We start from the raw sequence: 21,653 nt of genomic DNA on the forward strand, positions 1-21,653 counted from the left end.
CTCAAAGTTAGGCATGGCATTCATACATGACGGCTCATTTCTTTGTGTGGTTATCTTACTCAGTGATGCAGATGCATGGGCCAGCCTGACCCTGCACTCGGCTCCCAACATAGCTCCGCTAATTTTTTTATTTGAAATTAATTTTATATATCCTTCATTCCTGTTAGGACAATCTATTAGTAATTTTGAAATTTCATACGGAAGTCTACAAACTTTTTTTTTATTAAAGTACAGAGGATGTTGTGAGGTATTTAAAGGGCAATCATTGGGGCCAGGAGTTTGGTCTAGTGGTAGAGTGCTTGCCTAGCATGCACGAAGACCCGGGTTCGATTCTTTGGTACCACATACTTAGGAAAAGCCAGAAGTGGTGCTGAGACTCAAGTGGTAGAGCTCTAGCCTTGAGAAAAATCCAAGGACAGTGCTCAGGCCCTGAGCTTAAGCCCAGGACTGGCAGAAAAAAAAAAAAAAAGGCAATCATTGGGTCTGAGAGTGACACTGAACTAATTAGAGACTTTTTAAAAAATATATGAAGTTGGAATATTGACATTGTTATTGACGATTTTGTCTTGAATTCTCAGTTTTCTATCCACACATTCAGGGCCTCCTGTTTTCTAAGCCAGCCTCTATCACTGTTGACACCCTCCAGTTCTTTTGCTTTTGCACTGTTCTCAGTGCTCATAGCTCAAGCCAGCCACAGATTGTTACTTTCCTAGCTATGCTTCCAGCACAGCTGGGATTTCAGAAACGCACCACCATACCAGATTAGACAGAGGTCTTTAAGAATGGCAACAGTGGGGACTGGGAGTGTGGCCTAGTGGTAGAGCGCTTGCCTAGCATGCTTGAAGCCCTGGGTTCGGTTTCTAGATACCACACACACAGAAGAGGACAGAGGTGCTGCTGTGGCTCAAGTGGTAGAGCGCTAGCCCTGACAAAGCCCAAGGACAGTGCTCAGACCCTGAGTTCCAGCCCAGGACTGGCCAAAAAAAAAAAAAAAAATGGCAACAGTGGTCAGATGTGGAGGAAAGTAGGGGTCAGAAGGCAAGTGCGGCTGTGCTGATGGTTTCAGGATTTACACCAGTGCAAAGATGCAACTCTGCTTGCTCCCTCCTGCTCCTCCAATAAAAAGAAAGAAGAACTGGGAGCTTGTGCACGCCTGACCCTAGCTGAGGGGAGGCAGGGAGGTAGTGTGGAGAGATTCCATCAGAGACCAGGCCGGCCTCCACCCGGCAGGGGGCGCTAAGGCGCGGACGCGCTGCGACCCCTCTGCCCCCAAACTTCCTCTCGCCTCCTCCACAGCTTCCGGCGTGGCTCCCGCGCACTGGCCATGGACCGCAACCCCTCGCCGCCACCGAGCCGGCGGGACGGGGAGGAAGAGGAGGAGAACGACGCCGGGGGCGACTGCATTGGGAGCACGGTCTACAGTAAACACTGGCTGTTTGGTGTCCTCAGCGGGCTCATTCAGGTGTGGACATTCGCGCAAGCGTGGCCGGGCCCCGCCTCCGTGGCCTCTCCTCCCGGGGCTGCGCCCCTGCGAACCCTCCCCGGCACCTTCTCCCCGGCACGGTCCACGCACTCCCCTCCCCCGAGACCGTCCCCCGGGTCCTTCCCCCTCCTCCTCCCTCCCCCACCCGCGAACCCTCCCCCGGATCCCTCCCCACCCCCACCCCGAACCCTTCCTCAGGTCCCTGCCCTCCCCATCCCTCCCCCCATCCATCCCCCCATCCCTCCCCCCTGGACCCTGCCTGGGCCCTTAGCCTCCTGGGCCACCCTGGGCTCCTCCACAGGAAAGGTTAGTTAATAGGCAGGGGTGCTGGAGCTGGCCATTGTGCTACCATGCAACTACCACTGGGAAAAGTACCTTGGTCGAGTTGTGATCCTAGACCTTCATTTATTTCACGGATTTGTTGTAGTGGAAGAAATGATGATTTTGGAGTTACATAGCGCTGATATCCAAGGCTCCAATACTTTGGGCAAAGTCACCTAACTACACTTAGTGCTTCGTTTTCTCCATCCAAATGTAATAATGATGTCTATACTGTGGTGTGTGGTTTTCCCATACATGAAGTACTTTAAATAAAATGGTAATGATCATAAAATGATTGGGGAGGTGTGTTTGGCCTATAAGAACCCCTCTGTAAATGTGACTTTTCTGTCTCCATGTTTCAGTTCTTTTACCTGCTTTAAGTTGTCCTCTCCAGTCTTTTTTTTTTAATTATTTTTTTTTTATTTTTGGTGTGTGGGGGGTATTAGTCCTGGGGCTTGAACTCAGACCTTGGGTATTTTTGAGTTGTTTCTTTTTTGTTGTTGTTCAGGAGAAGTGCTCTAACACTTGAGCTACAGCCCCATTTCCAGCTTTCTGGTAGTTAATTGGCAATAAGAGTCCTACAGACTTTGCCACCTTGGTTGGCTTCCAACTGCAATCCTCAGATCTCAGCCTTCTGGGTAACTAGCCCTGATCCACCAGTGATTAGCTTCTTGCTCAGCTTTCTCACACACACAACTAACTAATGCTCTCCTTAACCACATTTTAAAGAAGAGCTGTGGGGGCTGGTGTTTGGCCAAGTGGTAGAGTGCTTTCCTGCATGCATGAAGATCTGGGTTCAATTCCTCGGTACCACATACATAGAAAAAAGCCGGAAGTGGTGCTGAGGCTCAAGTGGTAGAGCTCTAGCCTTGAGAAAATCCAAGGACAGTGCTCAGGCCCTGAGCTCAAGCCCAGGACTTGCAAAAAAAAAAAAAAAAAAAAAACCATTGAATAAGTTACATGACTGCCAGGAAAGTTAACACATCAAGCTGAAGCTGGCCTGGTGGCCAAAGGACTATTTTTTTTTTTCAAATGAGATTTTTGCTAAAGAAGACACTTTGAGAATAGTCCCTGTGCTTTCTAAATGAAAAGGAACTGTGTACAGTTTTCATTCATCCTTTTCCCCTCCTTTGTGTCACCAAAGATTGTTACACCAGAAAATGGGAAATCCAGCTCAGAAGATGAGGAGCAGGAGGCAGAGCTTGATGAAGAAATGGAGAATGAAATTTGCAGAGTATGGGATATGTCCATGGATGAGGTATGGGGTCACTAGTGAAACTGAAAAGACTCACTGGTGAAGAGGTGGTAAATGGAGGTTTTTTTTTTCAAAGGTTCAGTCTTTTACTTCACTCTCTGAGGAAACACTTTATATCTATAGTCCCTTGAATATATGATTCAAGGGATAAAGTCCCAATAATTATTTTTTATAGATAATAATCTGTAAATGCTAAGAGTTTTGTCTCTGTAGGTATACACAGTTTCATCCTATGAACATCAGAGTGCACTTAAATTAAAAAAGCTGTAATATTACTTGGCAGTGTTTTATGGTTTTGTGGTTTTTTTAATTGGTGTGGGGGAGGCAGTACTGCATAACCAGGTACTCTACAATGTGAGCCACTCTGCAAGCCTTTCTTTGTTTCTGTTTTCAAGATAGGATCTTACTTTATGCTCAGGGTGGCCTGGATTAGGATCCTTCTGTTTGTGTTTCCCCATGTCTCTGGTATTATAGGCACATGCCACCCTGCCTAGCCCTTGTGCTTTTCCCCTGGTTTGGGACCACATATACATGCCATTGGTCAAGATGGAGTCTTGTGAACTGTTTCTGGCATCAAACGTTCCCTTATTTGTGCCTCTGAAATAGCTGGTGTGATTGATGAATCCTTGTGCCTCATTCAGGGACCACTGTGTATATGTAGTCTGTTACTGACCAAACATCACACATTCTCACTTCTCACTCTCCAGAGCTAATTGCTTTAGTTTTTATATCTTATATTCCTAAGGTGTTTGGTTTTTTTTTGGGGGGGGGGGAATATGTCACCGGTATAGTATCTTCCATTAGACATAATGAATTGAGCCAAACTGGCTAGGAAGAAGAAAATGATTTATCATAGTTACATTATGAGTGGAAATTGTTTTCTGCTGAGGATTTTGAAAGCACAGGTTCTGATTTTTGGACATGATCAATAGCACTTCTCAACTCTCTTCTCAGTTTTTATGTTCTTGGAGGTTGAGAATTAGGAGTTGTACTCTTCCCCCCACCCCCCCTTTTCTCAGCTTCTAGCATAATGCTTGGCAGTCATAAATGTGTTTGAATAAGTTAGTGAGAGTTCTTGTAGTGGAAACAGCATAAAACTGCTATATGAAATCTGTTGATCAATAGAGGGTTAGGAAAAGGGAGAAAAATAGGTTGTATTGCCTAGTGCCAGTGGCTCACACCTATAATCCTAGCTACTCAAAATGTTGAGATCTGGGCTGGGAGTTTGGCCTAGTGGTAGACTGCTTGCCTAACATGCATGAAGACCTGGGTTTGATTCCTCAGTACCACATACATAGGAAAAGCTGGAAGTGGTGCTGTGGCTCAAGTGGTAGAACTCTAGCCTTGGGAAAGCCCAAGGACAGCACTGACAAAAAAAAAAAAAAAATTGAGATCTGAGGATAATGTTTAAAGCCATTCTGGGCAGGGAAGTCTGTGAGACTCTTAATCTCCAACTAACAACTTAAAAAAAGGCCAAAGTGGAACTGCAGCCCAAGTGGTAGAGTTCAAACATTGAGCAAAAAAGCTCAGGGACAATGCTCATGTCCTAAGTTTTAGCTCTGGGACACACACACACCCACACACACACACACCCCAACACACACACACACACACACACACACCCCAAAAACCAAAGGCTTTGTTGGGACAAGTGGTACTAGCTAGGAGGAATTGGACTAATGAGGTGAAAGGATGAAAAGTGTTGAAATAGATCATCAAAAGTATGAAAATAGACTGGGAATGTGGCTTAGTGATAGAGTGCTTGCCTAGCACGCGTGAAGCCCTGGGTTCAATTCTTCAGTACCACATACACAAAAAGCCAGAAGTAAGCCGTGTGGTGGTGACTCATGCCTGTAATCCTAGCTACCCAGGAGGCTGTGATCTGAGGATCGAGGTTCAAAGCCAGGCCAGGCACAAAAGTCTTTGAGATATTTATTTCCAATTAACTACCAGAAAAACCAGAAGTGGCTATGGTTCAAGTGGTAGAGCAGTAGCTCTTGCGACAGTGCCCAAGACCAGAGTTCAAGCCCCATGACTTGGGGGGAAAAAAAAGCCAGCAAGTGGTAAGAGTGCTAGCCTTGACCAAAAGAAGCCACGGGACAGTGCCCAGGCCCCGAGTTCAAGCCCCAGGAGTGGCAAAAATAAAGTACGAAAATGAAACAATGAATTCTTTTGAAACTGTGTTAGGAAGGGGAAAGAGTAATGTGAGTGTGATGGGAGGGATGGACTAGAATACATTGTGTATACTCATGGAAATGTCCCACTGAAATCTTGTATAGATAATGTATGCTAATTAAAAAGGAAGTTATTTCGATAAATATACTCAGGTCAGAATAAAAGGAGGGCAATTCTCTGGAGTATCATAGTTAGTTTATGTTTGTTCATTGAATTGCTCTGTTGTAGTAGTTACCACGAAGATTCCCTAATAGTACTTTTTTTTTGGTGCTTTCATGCTCAAGGCTGGTGGTGTACCACTTAAACTATAGTTCTACTTCCAGCTTTTGTGAGTGTATCGTTAATTGGAGATGAGAGTTTTATGTACTTTCCAGCACAGCTTCAAACCATGATCCTTAGATCTCAGCCTTCTGAGTAGCTAGAATTATATGCGTGAGACACTGGCACCCTGCTTTTTTTTTTTTTTTGTCTTTTGACACAGTTATTAACTTATATATAGTTTTACTTGTGGGTAAAAGGTGTTATATGTGTAAATAACTTCTTTATGTGTAAATAACTTCTAGAGCTTGAACTCTGGGCCTAGGCATTGATCTCTGACCTTTTTTTGCTTAAGGCTAGTGCTCTATTACTTGAGCCAGATCCCCTTTTGGCTTTTTGACAGTTAATTAGAGATAAAGTCATGGATTTTTTTTTTTTTTTTTTTTTTTTTTTTTTGCCCAGGCTGGCTTTGAGCTGTGATCCTCAGATCTCAGTTTCTTCAAAATAGCTAAGATTGATGTGAACCACTGGCTTCTAGTGAAATTAACTATTTTTAGTGGTTGCCTTAGTTATAGTATTTAAAAAGGAATTTTCAACATCCAGGCTAATAATCCTTTTTGTTGTTGGTTTTTAAAAAATAGGATGTGGCTCTATTTCTCCAAGAATTTAATGCTCCTGACATATTTATGGGAGTACTGGCAAAATCCAAGTGTCCTCGATTAAGAGTAAGTACTTACATTCATTTTCCTCAGTTTGATATTTTCCTTTTTTTTTTGTCTGTCATGGGGCTTGAACTCTGGGCCTGGGTGCTGTCCCTGAGCTCTTCAGCTCAAGGCTACCACCCTACCCCTGGAGCCACAGCCCCACCTCCGGTTTTCTAGTGGTTAATTGGAGATAAGAGTCTCATGGTCATTAGTGCCCTTGTGCCCGGGGTGGCTTTGAACTATGATCCTTAGATCTCAGTCTCCTAAGAGCTAGAATTACAGGTGTGAGTCACTACTTCCAGATCTCAGTTCGATTTTTTTACTAGCTATAAAATAAATAAGATTGCAAAAGCTTACTGGACGTTGTTAGGTATTACGCTACTGAAAATTTTCAAATTGGCATGATCAGGTAGGTCAGTATGTTCATTTGGCAGCTATGGAAACTAGATGGGCATAGCCATATTACACTATGTAATGTATGACAAAACAAGAAACAGTGCCTGGACCTGCTGGTTCTCAGTTCATTATACTTTATGCTCTTATTATTGTGTAGATTCTTTTTTCAGACTTTTCATCTATAATGCAGTATGTATTTTTCTGCCAGAATAATCTTCCTAACTTACTGTTTCAATATATTGGCAGTCCTTTTTGAGAACCTTCATGGCTTCTTATATTAAATATCTTCACTTGTTAAGTCTAAACTCCTCATGGCAATCAAAGGCGGCCATTTTTATCTACTATGTTTACCTTATGTTGCTCTTCCATTTTGGGCCACCGCCTGGTCCTTCTTTGTTAGCCTTGTATACAATAGCTGTATACCTTATTCCTTTAACACTCATTTCATCCATAAAGTTTTTTCTTCCACAGCTTCTGTTTTCTTTGTTTTTTTTTTTTTTTTTTTTGATATGCTCTTTTTATTCTTTATCTTATTCCTTCTTTATGTTTGCCAGTTAGGTGCATGCAGTTTATATCCTGCTTTACCTTCATTTTTACCCAACCTTGCCTCAGTGAAACTTTTTGGGAGTTTTATTTTATTTTTTGCCAGTCCTGGGTCTTGAACTCAGGGATTGGGTGCTCTCTCTGAGCTTCTTTTGCTCAAGGCTAGCACTCTACTACTTAAACCACAGTGACACTTCTAGCTTTTATTTATTTTTCCTTCTGTTTATGTGATATAGAGGAATTGAACCCAGGGCTTCATGCATGCTAGGCAAGTACTCTACTGCTATTCCCAGCTTTTAGTGAAATTTTTTGGTGAAGTTGTTTTCTTTTCTTTTTTTTCCATATTTTTTATTGTAATTAATAGAAGGGTTACATTATATTCAAAGATAGAAGGTGCATTACTTCACAAACATTGATACCCTTTCTCATGTCTTGGTCCCCATTTCCCTCCCCCTCCCACGCGCCTCATCTTGTTTTCCCCCCTTCCCTATCCGATTTCAAGTAAGCAAATACGCATTGAAGTTGTTTTCTTAAATGTTTTTCACCTCAAAGCCATTGTGACCTGTGAAATTTGACTTAACAGGAAATCTGTGTGGGAATTTTAGGTAACATGGCCTGTTTCCAGAAGATATGTATGTCCATCAGCAGTGATAAAAATCTTGGGTAAGTTTTGCTGCATTTTTCAAAATACATTCATATTTCATATCCCTGGGGAAGCCCCAATACTTAGGAGACATGAGAAAACATGAGGCTTGGGAAAATGTGAAGCATAGTGTTTCTTGTGCCTTCACAAACACTCAGCAACTTCATTGTGTATGGAGAGTAGCAAGGGGCGTGTGCACGTGATTAGGATTCAAGTCTGCTTTTTTCAGTAACAGACATCGACAGGCAGTAAGAGGGCTGAGGGAAGAATCTGGGGCCAGAGTTAGATATGGCGGGCAGCTGATCAGAATCCAAGGACTCAGAATTGGAGCTTGGAAAATTAGATAAATTGAGCAGTGTTTCTGAGAACTTCGACTTAGCTGAGGGAATGGGACTTGCCAACAGACTAGAAGGAAATGAGTTGCCACTGTGAATAAAGGGTTTTCAGATTTCTTGGAGGCTAGTTCTCTATGCAGGGACTGTAGAGCAATCAAGGAATGGCTACTGGCAAAGTAAAAAATGACCTTTTCTATGTGGGAAAAAGGATTGGGTGCTTATGGGACGCCTAGGGGCCACAGGTACATGATACAGGTGTATAATACAGGTATGGTTCTTAGAAACTCAAGTGTTTATTTTGTAATATTTACAAAATATGCTTATTCATAAGAAAAATGTTTTCAAAAGTTAAATGGAAATTCTGGTGTTTAAAATAAGAGGTAAAGCATATAGCTGACTGTTTTTGTCTTTTAGACAGGTATTACTGCATTGTTTGTATGATTCAGACCCACCTACTCTACTGGAAACAAGCAGGTGTGTGCTTCTCTTTCTGTGGAGTCTGTAAAGTTACTCAGAGGGAATTTAGGAAGGTAGACTGGATTCTTGAATGTCCTTTTCTGTTTGGAAAAGTTGATATTAAGCTCACATTTCTCATATAGGTTGTTGCTTACTTGCCTTTCCCAGACAGAAGTGGCCAGTGTCTGGGTTGAAAGGATTCGGGAGCATCCAGCTATTTATGATAGCATTTGCTTCATCATGTCAAGTTCAACAAATGGTAAGTAATATGTACCTAGAAAAAGAGTTTAGATTACATTTAATTATTAGAAAACTATTTCTATTTCTGGAAGTCTCTTAAAAAGTCGGGTGTGGTGGCTCATACTTATAATCCTAGCTACTCAGGAGGCAGAGATAGGTAGGACTACAGTTCAAGAGCAGCCCAGGCAAAAAGTTGGTGAGCTGACCTCTCAATCAGCTTGGTGATTCATGACTGCTATCCCAGCTACAGGGAGGCTGTAGGTAGTAGAAGGTTGCATGTCTGCAGTTCCAGCCACAGGGATGCTGTAGGTAGAAGAGGGTTGTGATCCATGCTTAGTCCTGATCAAAGGAAGAGATCTTTGGGCAGTGGTGGCTTACACCTGAAATTCCTAGCAATTCCTAGCTACCTCAGGAGGCTGAGATATGAGGATCATGATACAAAGCCAGCCCCAGCAAGAAAGTCCTTGAGACTCTTATCTCCAATAAACTACTCTGAAAAGGCTGAAAGTAGTGTTGTCATTCAAGTGATAGAGTACAAGCCTTGAGCACAGAGAGGCTCAAGAGACCAGGCTCTAAGCTCAAGACCCAGGCTCAGGAGAAAAAAAAAGTGGAAGAGCCAAATGCTAGTGGCCCAGACTTGTGATCCTAGCTCCTGGTAGGCTGAGATTGGGAGGATACTATTTGCCAGCTGGAGCAAAAAGTTTGTGAGATATCTTTTCAACCAGTAATCAGGTACAGTGGTGCTTACCTGTAATAGCCAGGCACAGGGGTGCTTAACTGACATCCTACCTACACTGGAGTCTGAGATTGGAAGGATTGAGATTCTCAGTCAGCTATGATAGAAAAGTTCACTGTACTTCATATCAACTTAAACAGCTGAGTAGAGTGTATGAATTGGTCACCCACCAACAATGAGGAAAGTAAATAAGAGGATCACGGTCCAGACCAACCTAGACAAAAAGTGAGACCTTATCTCAAAAGAACCAATGTGAAAATGGTCTGGAGGCATTGCTCAAGTGGTAAAGCACCTACCTACTGAATGTAAAGCTCCGAGTTCAAATGCCAGTAACACAGAAATACAGAATGAAAGAAAGAGAGAAGCCAGGCATGGTGGGTCACGCCTGTAATCCTAGCTGCTCAGGGGGTTGAGAGCTAAGGATTGCAGTTCAAAGCCAGCCTGAGCACTAAAAAACATGAGACTCTTATCTCCAATTAACCACTAGGAAATGAGAAATGGGGCTGTGATTCAAAGGGTAGGGCAGTAGCCTTGAGCTGAAGAGCTCAGGGACAGCGCCCAGGCCCAGAGTTCAAGCCCCATGACCCATAAAGAGAGGGGGGGTGATGTGAAGATCAGTAAATTTAAATACATAATACACAAAATGCCCTTGGAGTCAAGATTGCTTTTGAAAGATCTGACTTTCTTAGAATTTGGTTTTCTTTAGAAATTTTGCTTACCTTCATTACCTTAAATACTTCGTTTCAATATCTGTTTTATTCTCTACAGTTGACTTGCTGGTGAAGGTTGGGGAGGTTGTGGACAAACTGTTTGATTTAGATGAGAAACTAATGTTGGAATGGATTAAAAATGGAGCTTCTCAGCCTCTAGATCAACTCAAGGAAGATTCCGAAGAGCAGCCAGTGTTCAGGATTGTGCCCTGTGTCCTGGAAGCTGCCAAACAAGTACGGTAGGTAAGCTCTTGTGCAAAATGTTCTGGAAAATTCCAATTAGTAGAACTATCCTTAGATATAAAAATCCTAATTTCCTCTGGACAGGATGAAGTAGACTGCCAGTCTTGGTTAGGTTTGACTTGCATCTAATTTTTGTGGTAACCATGTTTTTTTTTTTTGTTTGTTGTTGTTTTTTAATAAGAATCATCAAGGTTTCGGCTGGGAGTTTGGCCTAGCGGTAGAGTGCTTGCTAGCATGCATGAAGACCCGGGTTTGAATCCTCAGTACCCCATACATAGAAAAAGCTAGAAATGGTGTTGTGGCTCAAGTGGCAGAGTGCTAGCCATGAGGAAAAAGCCTAAAGACAGCATTAAGGTACAAAGTTCAAGTCCCAGGACTGGCAAAAAAAAAAAAAAATCATCAAGGTTCGAAGTAACTGTTTGATATCATTTAGCTGTAGATAATTGTCATAATTAGCCAGCATGGGCCGGGAGTTTGGCCTAGTGGCAGAGTGCTTGCCTTGAATGCATGAAGACCCGGGTTCAATTCCTCGGTACCACATACTTAGAAAAAAAAGCCAGAAGTGGTGCTGAGGCTCAAGTGGTAAAGTTCTAGTCTTGAGAAAAATCCAAGGACAGTGCTCAAGCCCTGAGCTTAAGCCCAGGACTGGCAAAAAAAATAATAATAATAATAATTAGCCAGCATTAGTTTAGTTACTATCACAATTTCATCATTTCATGTATTCCAAATCACAGAAGAACAAAGAATTTCTTGTGTTTAATTTTACAGTGAACATGTAAGAACTTTTGTTCATTGCCACAGGAGTTTTCTTGCCCCTTACATCTATCCATTCCTCTGAGAGATGTCTTGCTAGGAGAGACCATTACTAGAGGCCACTGAAACACATTACTAGTCAGTAGAAAACTAGTTTTTGCATTCTTTTGCTTAGTGATTAATAGTGAAATCCCCAGTAGAAGCTAGTAGTTTTATGTCCTTTTCAAACGAGGATTAAATGTTTTCTCTTTCCTCTAAACCTGCTTCTTCAGTATTTTCAGTCAATGGTGTAAATCATTATTGCATTTGGACACAGTAGAAACCTTTTCCCTTCCAAGCCCGTTAGCCCCAGCTTTTCTCTTGCAATCCCAGTCTTGTCAGCCCTGCTCTGCTCTCCCTCACTGGGCAACTGCCACACATTCTCTTACCTGAATTTTTTTCCTTTATTTGTGCTGGTCCTAGGTCTTGAACCTGGGGTCTGAGTGCTGTCTCTGAGCTTTTTTTTTTGTGGGTCATAGGGCTTGAACTCTGGGCCTGGGTGCTGTCCCTGAGCTCTTTAGCTCAAGGTACCACCCTACCCCTGGAGCCATAGCTCCCCTTCCCATTTTCTAATGATTAATTGGAGATAAGAGTCTCATGTTCTGGGGGCCGGGAGTTTGGCCTAGTGGTAGAGTGCTTGCCTAGCATGCACGAAGACCTGGGTTCAATTCCTCGGTACCCCACATACATAGCAAAAAGCCAGAAGTGGTGCTGAGGCTCATGTGGTAGAGCTCTAGCCTTGAGAAAGTCCGAGGATAGAGTTCAGGCCCTGAGCTCAAGCCCAGGACTGGCAAAAAAAAAAAAGTCTCATGTTCTTTAGTGCTTTGGCTGTCTTTTAACAGCAGTTCTCAGATCTCAGCCTCCAGAGTAGCTAGGATTACAGGCATGAGCCACCATACCCAGCTCCTCCCTGAGCTTTTTTGCTCAAGGGTAGCTCTCTACTGCTTTGAACTACAGCTCCATTTCTGACTTTTTGTTGGTTAAGTAGAGATGATTTCTTACCTATCCTGGCTTTGAACTGTAGTCTTTTAGCATTCAGGAATTTGTCCAGTTTTCAGTATTGTAATTACTCCTTTATTTGCCTGCCCACTAGCATTGTGCCTAAAAAGAGTAGTTGATAAACATTTGCTGAACCATCATCTTAATGGTTCAGGTTTTACTGAATGTTTTGGGTGAAGAACCAACATTTTGAGTTCCTGAGAATACAAATGTTGACTAAAAGAATTTTGTGATTGTGGCTTTAATGTTATCAGTTAGAGAGCCAGGAACATGCTGTGAAGTATTCAGAACATCAGTATTGTCAGTAGTCTAAGTTAATTTATTTTGATTAAAAAATCAGATTGATCAAGTGTTACCTAGCAGGTTTGTGCGTTACTGCTTTTGTAAGATACAGTCAAAAAGAATTTTTACTTCCTGTCCTGCTTGTAATTATATTAGATATTTATTTACTGTTCTGTCTACCAAAGCCTGAGCTCTATGTGAGCAGACTTTTGTTCTTTTTTGTCAGTGTGGGGCTTGAACTTTGCCTAGGCATTGTCCCCGAGCTCTTCAGCTCAAGGCTACCACCCCATTCCTTGAGCTACAGTGCTACTTCCTGTGTTCTGGTGGTGGTTAATTGGAGATAAGAGTCTCATGGACTTTTTAGTGCCCATCCTCAGATCTCAGCCTCCTGAGTAGCTAGGATTACATGTGTGAGCCACCACACCCAGTGAGACTTTGTTCTGTTGTTTGGTTTTATCCTCAGCACCTAGGGCAGTATCTAGTTCAGTGATGAGTATTTGTTGAATGAATGAATGAATGAATAAATGATTATGGTTCTCTACACAGAGGAATTACTGATTCGTTGCTTTTGTTTTTGTATTTAGTTCTGAAAACCCAGAAGGGCTTGATGTTTATATGCACATCTTACAGCTACTTACCACAGTGAATGATGGAATCCAAGCAATTGGTAAGGTGGTTTATTGGGATAGACTGTAGTTACTAATTTAGTTGTTGGCTATTTTTTAATTACTACTTTGTTAAAAATCTTTATTAAGTACAGTGTCCAGATACTGGAAAAGACACTTGGAATTTACTTTTTGATTTGGCCTGCCATGAATTCTGCCAATCTGATGACCCACCCATCATACTTCAAGAGCAGAAAACAGTGCTGGCCTCGATATTTTCAGTGTTGTCCACCATCTATTCCTCTCAGGCTGAGAAGGATTACCTGAAGATAGAAAAAGGTAGGTATCATTTCCAGTTTTGAGTTTCAGGCTTATAGTCTTCATTTGTTTTTTACCTTTTGTTTTCCCCCATTAAAACATTTTTTTTTTTTTTTTTTGCCAGTCCTGAGCTTGAACTGAGGGCCTGAGCACTGTCCTTGGATTTTCTCAAGGCTAGAGCTCTACCACTTGAACCTCAGCACCACTTCTGGCTTTTTTCTATGCATGTGGTACTGAGGACTTGAACCTGGGTCTTCGTGCATGCTAGACAAACACTCTACCATGAAACCACACTCCCGGCCCGCATTAAAACATTTTTTAGATTTCCATAACTGCAAAAAGTTTTATATGCACTATACAAAAATCTTGTAGATTTAATAAAAAGCATAAAGGAGGGACTAACAGTGTATATAGCTCAAGGCATATGCTTAGAATAGCTGAGGCCCTGAGTTCAGTCCCCAGCACCATGAAAAATAAAATAGGCATCAGGAAACTACAGTGTGACTATTCAGATATAATTGTTGTCCTGATTTGTGTGTGTGTGTGTGTGTGTGTGTGTGTGTGTGTGTGTGTATGTGTGTGTGTGTGTGTATGTGTTTATACTAAGATTTGAATTCATCTTTGTCACTCATGGATGATGCTTTAACACTAGAGCTGTGCCTCAAGTCTGGCACTTTGCTAATTCATTGGAGCTAGAGACTCTTGAAGGTTTCTGTTTGGGCTGGTTCTGAACCATTGTCTTCCCCAGTTCCTGAATATCTAGCATTATATTCATGAGCTACCGTTGTCTGGCTGTTTTTTTTTTTTGTTGTTGTTGTTGTTGTTTTTCTGTTTTGTTTTTGTCAATACTATAGTTTAAAGTTAGGGCCTTATGCTTTCTCAGTTTGTGCTCTACTGCTGGAGACACACACACACACACACACACACACACACACACACAAAATACTGTATGCTTTATTGCCAAAATATGTTTAAACACTCGTTCAATAGGAGTAAATGAATGAGAAAATAAAATACCAAACTTGACTGGCTGATTTTATGCCTCTTGATTTGTTCATACTGTAGATCTTCCTCTAATTGACAGCCTTATTCGAGTGTTACAAAATATGGAACATTGCCAGAAGAAACCAGAGAATTCAACAGACTTTAACACAGAAGAAACTAAAAAGCCTGATTTAACTGAAGATGACTTTCATTTGAAAATCTTAAAGGACATTTCATGTGAATTTCTTTCTAATATTTTTCAGGCATTAACAAAGGTAAGAATGACAAACTAGTGGTTTTTTCAACAAAAGAAAATGTAGATTGCTGGCCGGGAGTTTGGCCTAGTGGTTAAAGTGCTTGCCTGGCATGCACGAAGACCCGGGTTCGATTCCTCGGTACCACATACATAGCAAAAAGCCGGAAGTGGTGCTGAGGCTCAAGTGGTAGAGCTCTAGCCTTGAGAAAATCCAAGGACAGGACTCAGGCCCTGAGCTCAAGCCCAGGACTGGCAAAAAAAAAAAAAATGTAGATTGCTAATTACCTAAAGTTCATTAGTGGTATAGTTTTTTATTTTTTATTTAATTTATTTTATTTTTATTTGTGGTGAGAGTTAGGGACTGAATCCTAGGTCTTATACATCAGACATGGACCAAAACAGAAGGATTTGAATTTTCTTGATATTATTAAGAGGGAACATCTTTCTATATATTTTGTATATTATTTGTGTTTCTGTTTATAAGTATATTAACTTTTTTCTTTCTTTTTCTTGTGCATGATGCTAAGAGTCAAATTCAGGCCCTGGCATATTACCAAGCTCCACAGCAGCTGCATATTCATCTTGACTATTATCATGAACTTTGTGGATAATATATCTTTTTTGTACTGTTTGCAAGTATTTTTTGAATTGATTACCATTGCTTTTTGTTTTTTGGAGGGAAGGACAAAGCTTTTTTTTCCCTTAAGTTTATTGGAATACAGTTGGAAGGTGGGCTAAGCATAAATCCAGAGCTAAATCATATAAATTCTTACATAAAAATTCTGAAGAATGTGGGGTGGGGAGGGAAATGGGTACCAAGACATGTGAAAGGGTATCAATGTACGTGAATTAATGCACCTTCTATCTGGCAAATATCATGTAACCCTTTTACTAATTACAATAAAAAAATGCAAAAACAAAAACAAAAACAACAAAAAAAAGAGGCACATGCTAAAAAAAAAAATTCTGAAGAAAGGGATGAACTACTACTGTCTTTTTTTTTTTGCCAGTCCTGGGCTTGAGCTCAGGGCTTGAGCACTGCCCTTGGATTTTTTCAAGGTTAGAGCTCTGCCACTTGAGCCTCAGCCCCACTTACGGCTTTTTTTTATGTATGAGGTACTGAGGAATCGAGCCTGGATCTTCTGCAGCTATGCAAACACACTACTGCTAGGCCAAACTCTCGGCCAGACCATCTTTCTTTTCTTTTTTCTTTCTTTTTGCTAGTCTTGGGGCTTGAGCTCAGGGCCTGAGCACTATCCTTGGGATTTCCTCAAGGCTAAGGCTAATGCTTTACTTTGAGCCACAGTACCACTTCTGGCTTTTTATGTGGTACTGTGTAATTGAACCTACCTAGCTCTTCGTGCATGCTAGGCAAGTATTCTACCACTAGGTCAAACTTCTGTCCCCTGCCACTTTTTTTTTTTTTTTTCTCACTAGTCCTGGGACTTGAACTCAGGGCCTGGGCACTGTACTTGGACATCTTTTGCTCAAAGCTAGCACTCTGCCACTTGAGCCCCAGCACCACTTCCTGCTTTACTACTGTCTTTTTTTTAAGCGTCAAGTGATATGATCCATTTAGAAGTATTTTTGCAAAAGCAATAGAGAAGAAGGAATAGAGATATTGAGGCTGGAGGCCAGAAGACCAATCTTAAAGAACAACCTGAAAAGTACTGAGAGAAGGGTGGGATATGAGAAAAGTTTAGCAGGGTAGAATTGAACTCCTTTGGAGAGGAGTGAGCAGCAGGGGTGAAGGGAAAGTCAAGTCTGCACCCTTGCTTCTGGTTTGCAGAAGGGTGGAAGGTGATGGCACCCTGAACTAGAGTAGGACAACAGAGGAGAATATGTTTGGGTCATGTAGCCTCTTAATGGAGAGCCCAGCTTGAGACATGTGAAGTGCCCCTCTGCCCAGTAGGGAGTTGTGTGCTCTGCTTAGTATTTATTTACCAGATCCAGCTTTAGGAATCTTCCTTTTTTGATTTTAATTTTTGTTGTTATTTTAGGAGACTGTGACTCAGGGACTAAAGGAGGGCCAGTTAAGCAAACAGAAATGTTCCTGTGCATTTCAAAACCTGCTTCCTTTTTATATTCCTGTGGTGAGTATGGGTAAATGTATAGGGGTTGAATGTCACAGGATTACTGTGACATGGCTTTGAAGCCATTGTCAAAAAAGCAAGTATTCACATGACTTGATGCTTTGTCAGCAAGATGCTTGCTGGGTAACTTGTAGAGTTCTAACTGTAAAAGGAAAGAATCAGCATGAAATTTACATTCTACCATTTTTTTTTAATGAAGTAGACAGAAGATGTATGAAGCAAAGGTGCCATTCATCGGAAGAGCAGTTTCAGGCTAGAAAGTTTTTTTTAGAAGAATGAAGTAAGGAAATGAGGCCATGAGGGGACTTGTAATAAAAATGGAAGGTGGTCAGGTACCCTGAGGAGAAGCAGCTGGAGAGTCAGTGCTAGCTCAGTGAAACAAGTGGTTTAGGGAAGTGGACTTCCTTCATAGTGATTCAGGAACTGACTGCAAGAAGAACTCTCGTCATCTGGGGATCTACCCACCTTTCTTTCTGTTAAGACTTTCTAGAAACTCCAGGTAGAGCGTTTTTGTAACTAATGGTATCAATATCTTTAGAACTGCCTTTTCTTCCATGTTGATAATTCAATTCCTTGTTTGCCTAACAGGTGGAAGACTTCATTAAAATTCTACAGGAAGTTGATAAAGCCCTTGCTGATGACCTGGAGAAAAGCTTCCCAAGTTTGAAGGTTCAGACCTAAAGACTGAGTTGGAATTTCTTACGTTCAGGAAATCAACTTTTTTCTTTTTTTGTAGTTGATATATAGGAGATACTTGACAGAATTCCTTTTTGCTTCACACTCAGCCCTGCTTCCTCTGAGTTACCTCACTTTCATCAGCATAGGAACTGGATTTTCCCTGTGTTCTTTGCAGTACTCTCCTTCTCATACTGATTTTGTATTATTTATCTTAGAAGAGAAGAAGAAGAAAGCACAAATACAAACTTATCATTGAGGTTAGTTTTAGAATGTTTGAGGAGTTGGTGAAGATTTTCTTATAATGTTCAGTTTTTACATGAGAACTTTGTGTCCCCTATGAGAACCCATAGCTACCTTAACTGAAAGCCCTGTTATAGTAGCTTAATCTGATAGCAGTTGTGTTTCATGCAATAAGATAGAGGTGTGAGAAGTAGCTCAGGGATCCCGCCCCCTTTCACCAGCCCCTCCCCTTGGTCTGCCATGTTGTTCTGGGTGTTCTTGTCCACTGTTTGTCACTAAGTGAGCTGTGCCCTGGATTTCGTCTATGTTCAAGAAAGAAAAAGGAAAAGAAGCACAGAGGCTTTCTCTTGGCAAGTCTTACCCTTTCTTTTTGGGAAAGGACAGCCCTCCCTGGTCCCCTGTGTCATGTGTAATGATTTTAAATCTCTTATTTTCCTCTTTCTTCTGTAATAGGGAAGTAGTGACTGGCTTTCAGAGGGCTAGTCTGTGTTTGCTGCAGCAACTATATTTTAGCCATTATATGAGTACAATTTGTGTTGATTCCTTTGTATTGTTAGTAGCAGTTGAGAAGCAGTGATTGCTATTAAATTGGCTTTGTTATACTTGAGAGTATTTTTCTGTGTTGTACATATGAAGGTAGCAACGATGACATTTTCATTAAAATTCATTTACAAAATTCCCGATTGTCAGCATAATTTTAGCAGTTGAAGTTTAGAAAATGATTTGCATCAAGCAAATTTAAATTTACATCAGAGGAGTTTAATAACTTAAATGGTTTGTAGTCACTGTGGTACATGCCCCTTCAGATGTCACATCGTTGTTGGCAATACTGGGCTCTGGACTTAGGACATAGTGCTCCAGGCAAGTGCTCCACCACTGAGCCATACTCCCAGCTCCCAAGTGCATCCTGGTGAGATACATGCAGATCAAGCAGACGCACTTACACAAGCAGCCAGGGTACATTGTTTACTGGTATTATTTTGTTATGTTATTATAAGGCAGTATATATTTTCATCTGCTTAGAAATTTCCCAAGTCTGTAATTTACCATATTTTATAAAATGATAAACCTTTTTTTTGTGTGGGTCATGGGGCTTGAACTTGGCCTGGGTGCTGACCCTGAGCTCTTCAGCACAAGGCTACTGCCCTACCCTTGAGCCAAGCCCTACTTCTCATTTTTTTTTTATTAAAGAATTTATTAACATTGATTTTTACATCATATTTCAAATGTCATGTTTAACAAACAAGTATTCAAGAAGGATGATAAACCTTTTTTAAGAGCTACACAGTCTGAAGAAGTCACACCAAAGAACTGAGTCCTTGTTGGGTGCAGTGGCTCATACCTGTTTAGCTACTCAGGAGGCTGAGATCTGAGGATCGCACAGTTCAAAGCCAGCCCAGGCACTAAAGTCCGAAAGACTCTGATCTCCAATTAATCTCCAGAAAGCAGGAAGAAGGGTGGTAGCCTTGAGCTGAAATGCTCAGGGACAGTACCCAGGCCCAGAGTTCAAGTCCCATGAACACCCCCCCACCCAAAAAAAAAAAAAAAAAAGAATTGAGTCCTTGAGGCCTTGTACTAGTGGTCTGAAATGTTGCTTTTTTTCAGAGCATGAATAGGAAATTTGAGACTACACATACAAGTTACTTTTTTTTTTTGCAAGGGAGGGAAAAGTTACAAGAGGAATCTGATTATTTGTTACACATGGTCTTTAAGTTTTGATTCTATTTTTCTTTCTTTTTTTTTTGCCAGTCCTAGGCTTGAACTCAGGGCCTGAGCACTGTCCTTGGACTTTCTCAGGGCTAGAGCTCTACCACTTGAGCCTCAGCACCACTTATGGCTTTTTTCTATGTATGTGGTACCGAGGAATCGAACCCGGGTTTTCATGCATGCTAGGCAAGCACTTTAACCACTATGCCAAACTCCCGGCCCCTTGATTCTATTTTTGAAATAGCTAAATCATTTTAAGAGAAGACATTTTTTTCTGCCTTTAAAAAGTATTTTGTTCCCTCTAGGTATTGGGCCAGTGCTAAATGTTTTGCATCTTATTTATTATTTGGGGGGGGCTGATCTAGCTTTTTTTTTTTTTTTTTTTTTTGCCAGTCCTGGGCTTGAGCTCAGGGCCTGAGCACTGTCCTTAGACTTTCTCAAGGCTAGAGCTCTACCACTTGCGCCTCAGCACCACTTCCGGCTTTTTCTGAATATGTGGTACCAAGGAATCGAACCCGGGTCTTCGTGCATGCTAGGCAAGCACTTTAACCACTAGGCCAAATTCCTGGCCCCATGATCTAGCTTTCTTGATTAAGAGTATTTTTCTTTTTCACTAGTATTTCTTTTTGTTTTACCTTTGAATTATTTCCTTTGATAACAGTGTATAAGTGGGAAAAGATTTAAGAGCTACATCTCAACCTATATACTTTCTGTGATGAATTGTATGTATAAACCACGTAGAACACCCCCTTGACTCATAATGCTATGTCAATATTGGGTTAGTGGACCTGCAGGCCGTTTAGAAGTGGGAGTCTGACCAGACCATCTGCCAAGTGCAGCCATTGCAAATGCTGTTCTCTTATTACTGTAATGAAATCGCTACAATCATTTCCTGTTTCCCGTCCTTGTTCAGATCTTCTATCTACTGTCAATAAGAGGATATTAAAATACTCAGGCAAAAGTCCACATATCCTTTTCATCCTGGTCTCCACAATGAAGTCTAGTGCTTTGTGTTTTAGTGATGGAAATAATAAATAATCAGTGACGTCAAGCCTATTGTAATAAAAGAAGGCTACTTATTAAACTCCCTTTCTCCAGCTGTTTTTCCTTGGACATCATGGAATCTGTGTGTAATGACTTTTACTGCTTTCCCTCTTACCTTTCAGGGTTTCTATGATTACATGGGAAATTGGAGTTTTGAGAGGTCTCTTCAGAGCAGTGATACGTTCCTGCTCAGCCAGGGTAAATATAGACTCTAAAAATTGGAAGAAAAAGCAAAGCATGTATTTTGGAGAAGTTGGACTTCCTCAGATACAGGCTTGCTTCCAGGGAGGAGAGTTGTTTGAAAATACAGTGTATAGGTAGGTGGGAATGTATTGTAATCACAGCCCACAATTCGAGTGAATGCACATATTATGGCTTTATTATGTCAACCTGGTAATACAAGTTTTGATTTGTTTTGTTTTGCTTAGCTTTTTCACTCTAGGCTGCACTCTAAAACTTGAGTCACATCTTTACTTCTGGCTGTTTGCTGGTTAATTGGAAATAAGAGTCTTTGGATTTGTCTGTCCAGACCAGCTTCAAACTGGGCACCTCAGATCTGTCTAGTGAATAGTTAAGTTTACAGGCAGAAGCCACTGGTGCCTGGCCTAGTTTCAATGGTGTTGATCCCTACCATTTGAGAAACTTAGCATCTCTGGAAATTCGCTCTTTTTCTGGGACTGTAGTTGAGAAAGGGTGATGGCATTCTACTTTCTCTAAAATGCAACTGATTTCAGATGTTTCCTGCCTGCCTATAACCAGTCATGGATCACTTTCCTGGAAGAAACTCCCAAGTCCCTTAGCTTCTTCACTACAATGACTACAATGCACTGTGTTGGCACTGGAAGAAACCTGTTGTGGCTGGCCCTGGAGTAGTGTCGAACTCTCCAATTTATTTCTTCCTGTGTGTGTGTGTGTGTGTGTGTGTGTGTGTGTGTGTGTGTGTGTGCATGTAAGAGAGAGAAAGTGGGGGAGGGACAGGGACAGGGAGAGTGAACTGGGGTTTATACTTAGGGCCTGAGTGCCTCCTTGGCTTTCTCTCTCCTGGCTGGCATTATTCTACTGCTTGAACCTCAAACCCACTTCTGGCTTTTTGGTGGTTAGAGACAAGAGTGTCATGGACTTTTATGCCCACACTGACTTTGAATTGCAATCCTCAA

The 21,653-nt window shown here is 41.5% G+C and overlaps 1 protein-coding gene across 1 annotated transcript; it reads left to right on the plus strand.

Moving 5' to 3' along the window:
- The first annotated feature begins 1,189 nt into the window (after window positions 1-1,189).
- On the plus strand, window positions 1,190-19,192 carry Saal1 (serum amyloid A like 1). The gene is made up of 12 exons (XM_090348042.1): window positions 1,190-1,462; window positions 2,949-3,062; window positions 6,134-6,217; window positions 7,719-7,798; window positions 8,528-8,587; window positions 8,713-8,828; window positions 10,314-10,494; window positions 13,156-13,238; window positions 13,327-13,515; window positions 14,560-14,753; window positions 16,735-16,827; window positions 17,416-19,192. The coding sequence occupies exons 1-12, from the start codon at window positions 1,325-1,327 to the stop codon at window positions 17,506-17,508; spliced, it is 1,425 nt and encodes a 474-aa protein (XP_090204168.1). The 5' UTR covers window positions 1,190-1,324; the 3' UTR covers window positions 17,509-19,192.
- Window positions 19,193-21,653: the final 2,461 nt, after the last annotated feature.

The sequence above is a fragment of the Megascapheus bottae genome, chromosome 16, assembly GCF_031878675.1.
Source record: "Megascapheus bottae isolate mThoBot1 chromosome 16, mThoBot2.hap1, whole genome shotgun sequence".
Lineage (NCBI taxonomy): Eukaryota > Metazoa > Chordata > Mammalia > Rodentia > Geomyidae > Megascapheus > Megascapheus bottae.

Excerpts from the sequence above, each read along its gene's own strand:
- Saal1 (XM_090348042.1), top strand. The coding sequence starts at position 1,325 with ATGGACCGCAACCCCTCGCCGCCACCGAGCCGGCGGGACGGGGAGGAA. Across the intron at positions 10,495-13,155 it reads GAAGCTGCCAAACAAGTACG|TTCTGAAAACCCAGAAGGGC; the intron begins GTAGGTAAGCTC and ends TTTTGTATTTAG. Across the intron at positions 14,754-16,734 it reads TTTTTCAGGCATTAACAAAG|GAGACTGTGACTCAGGGACT; the intron begins GTAAGAATGACA and ends TTGTTATTTTAG.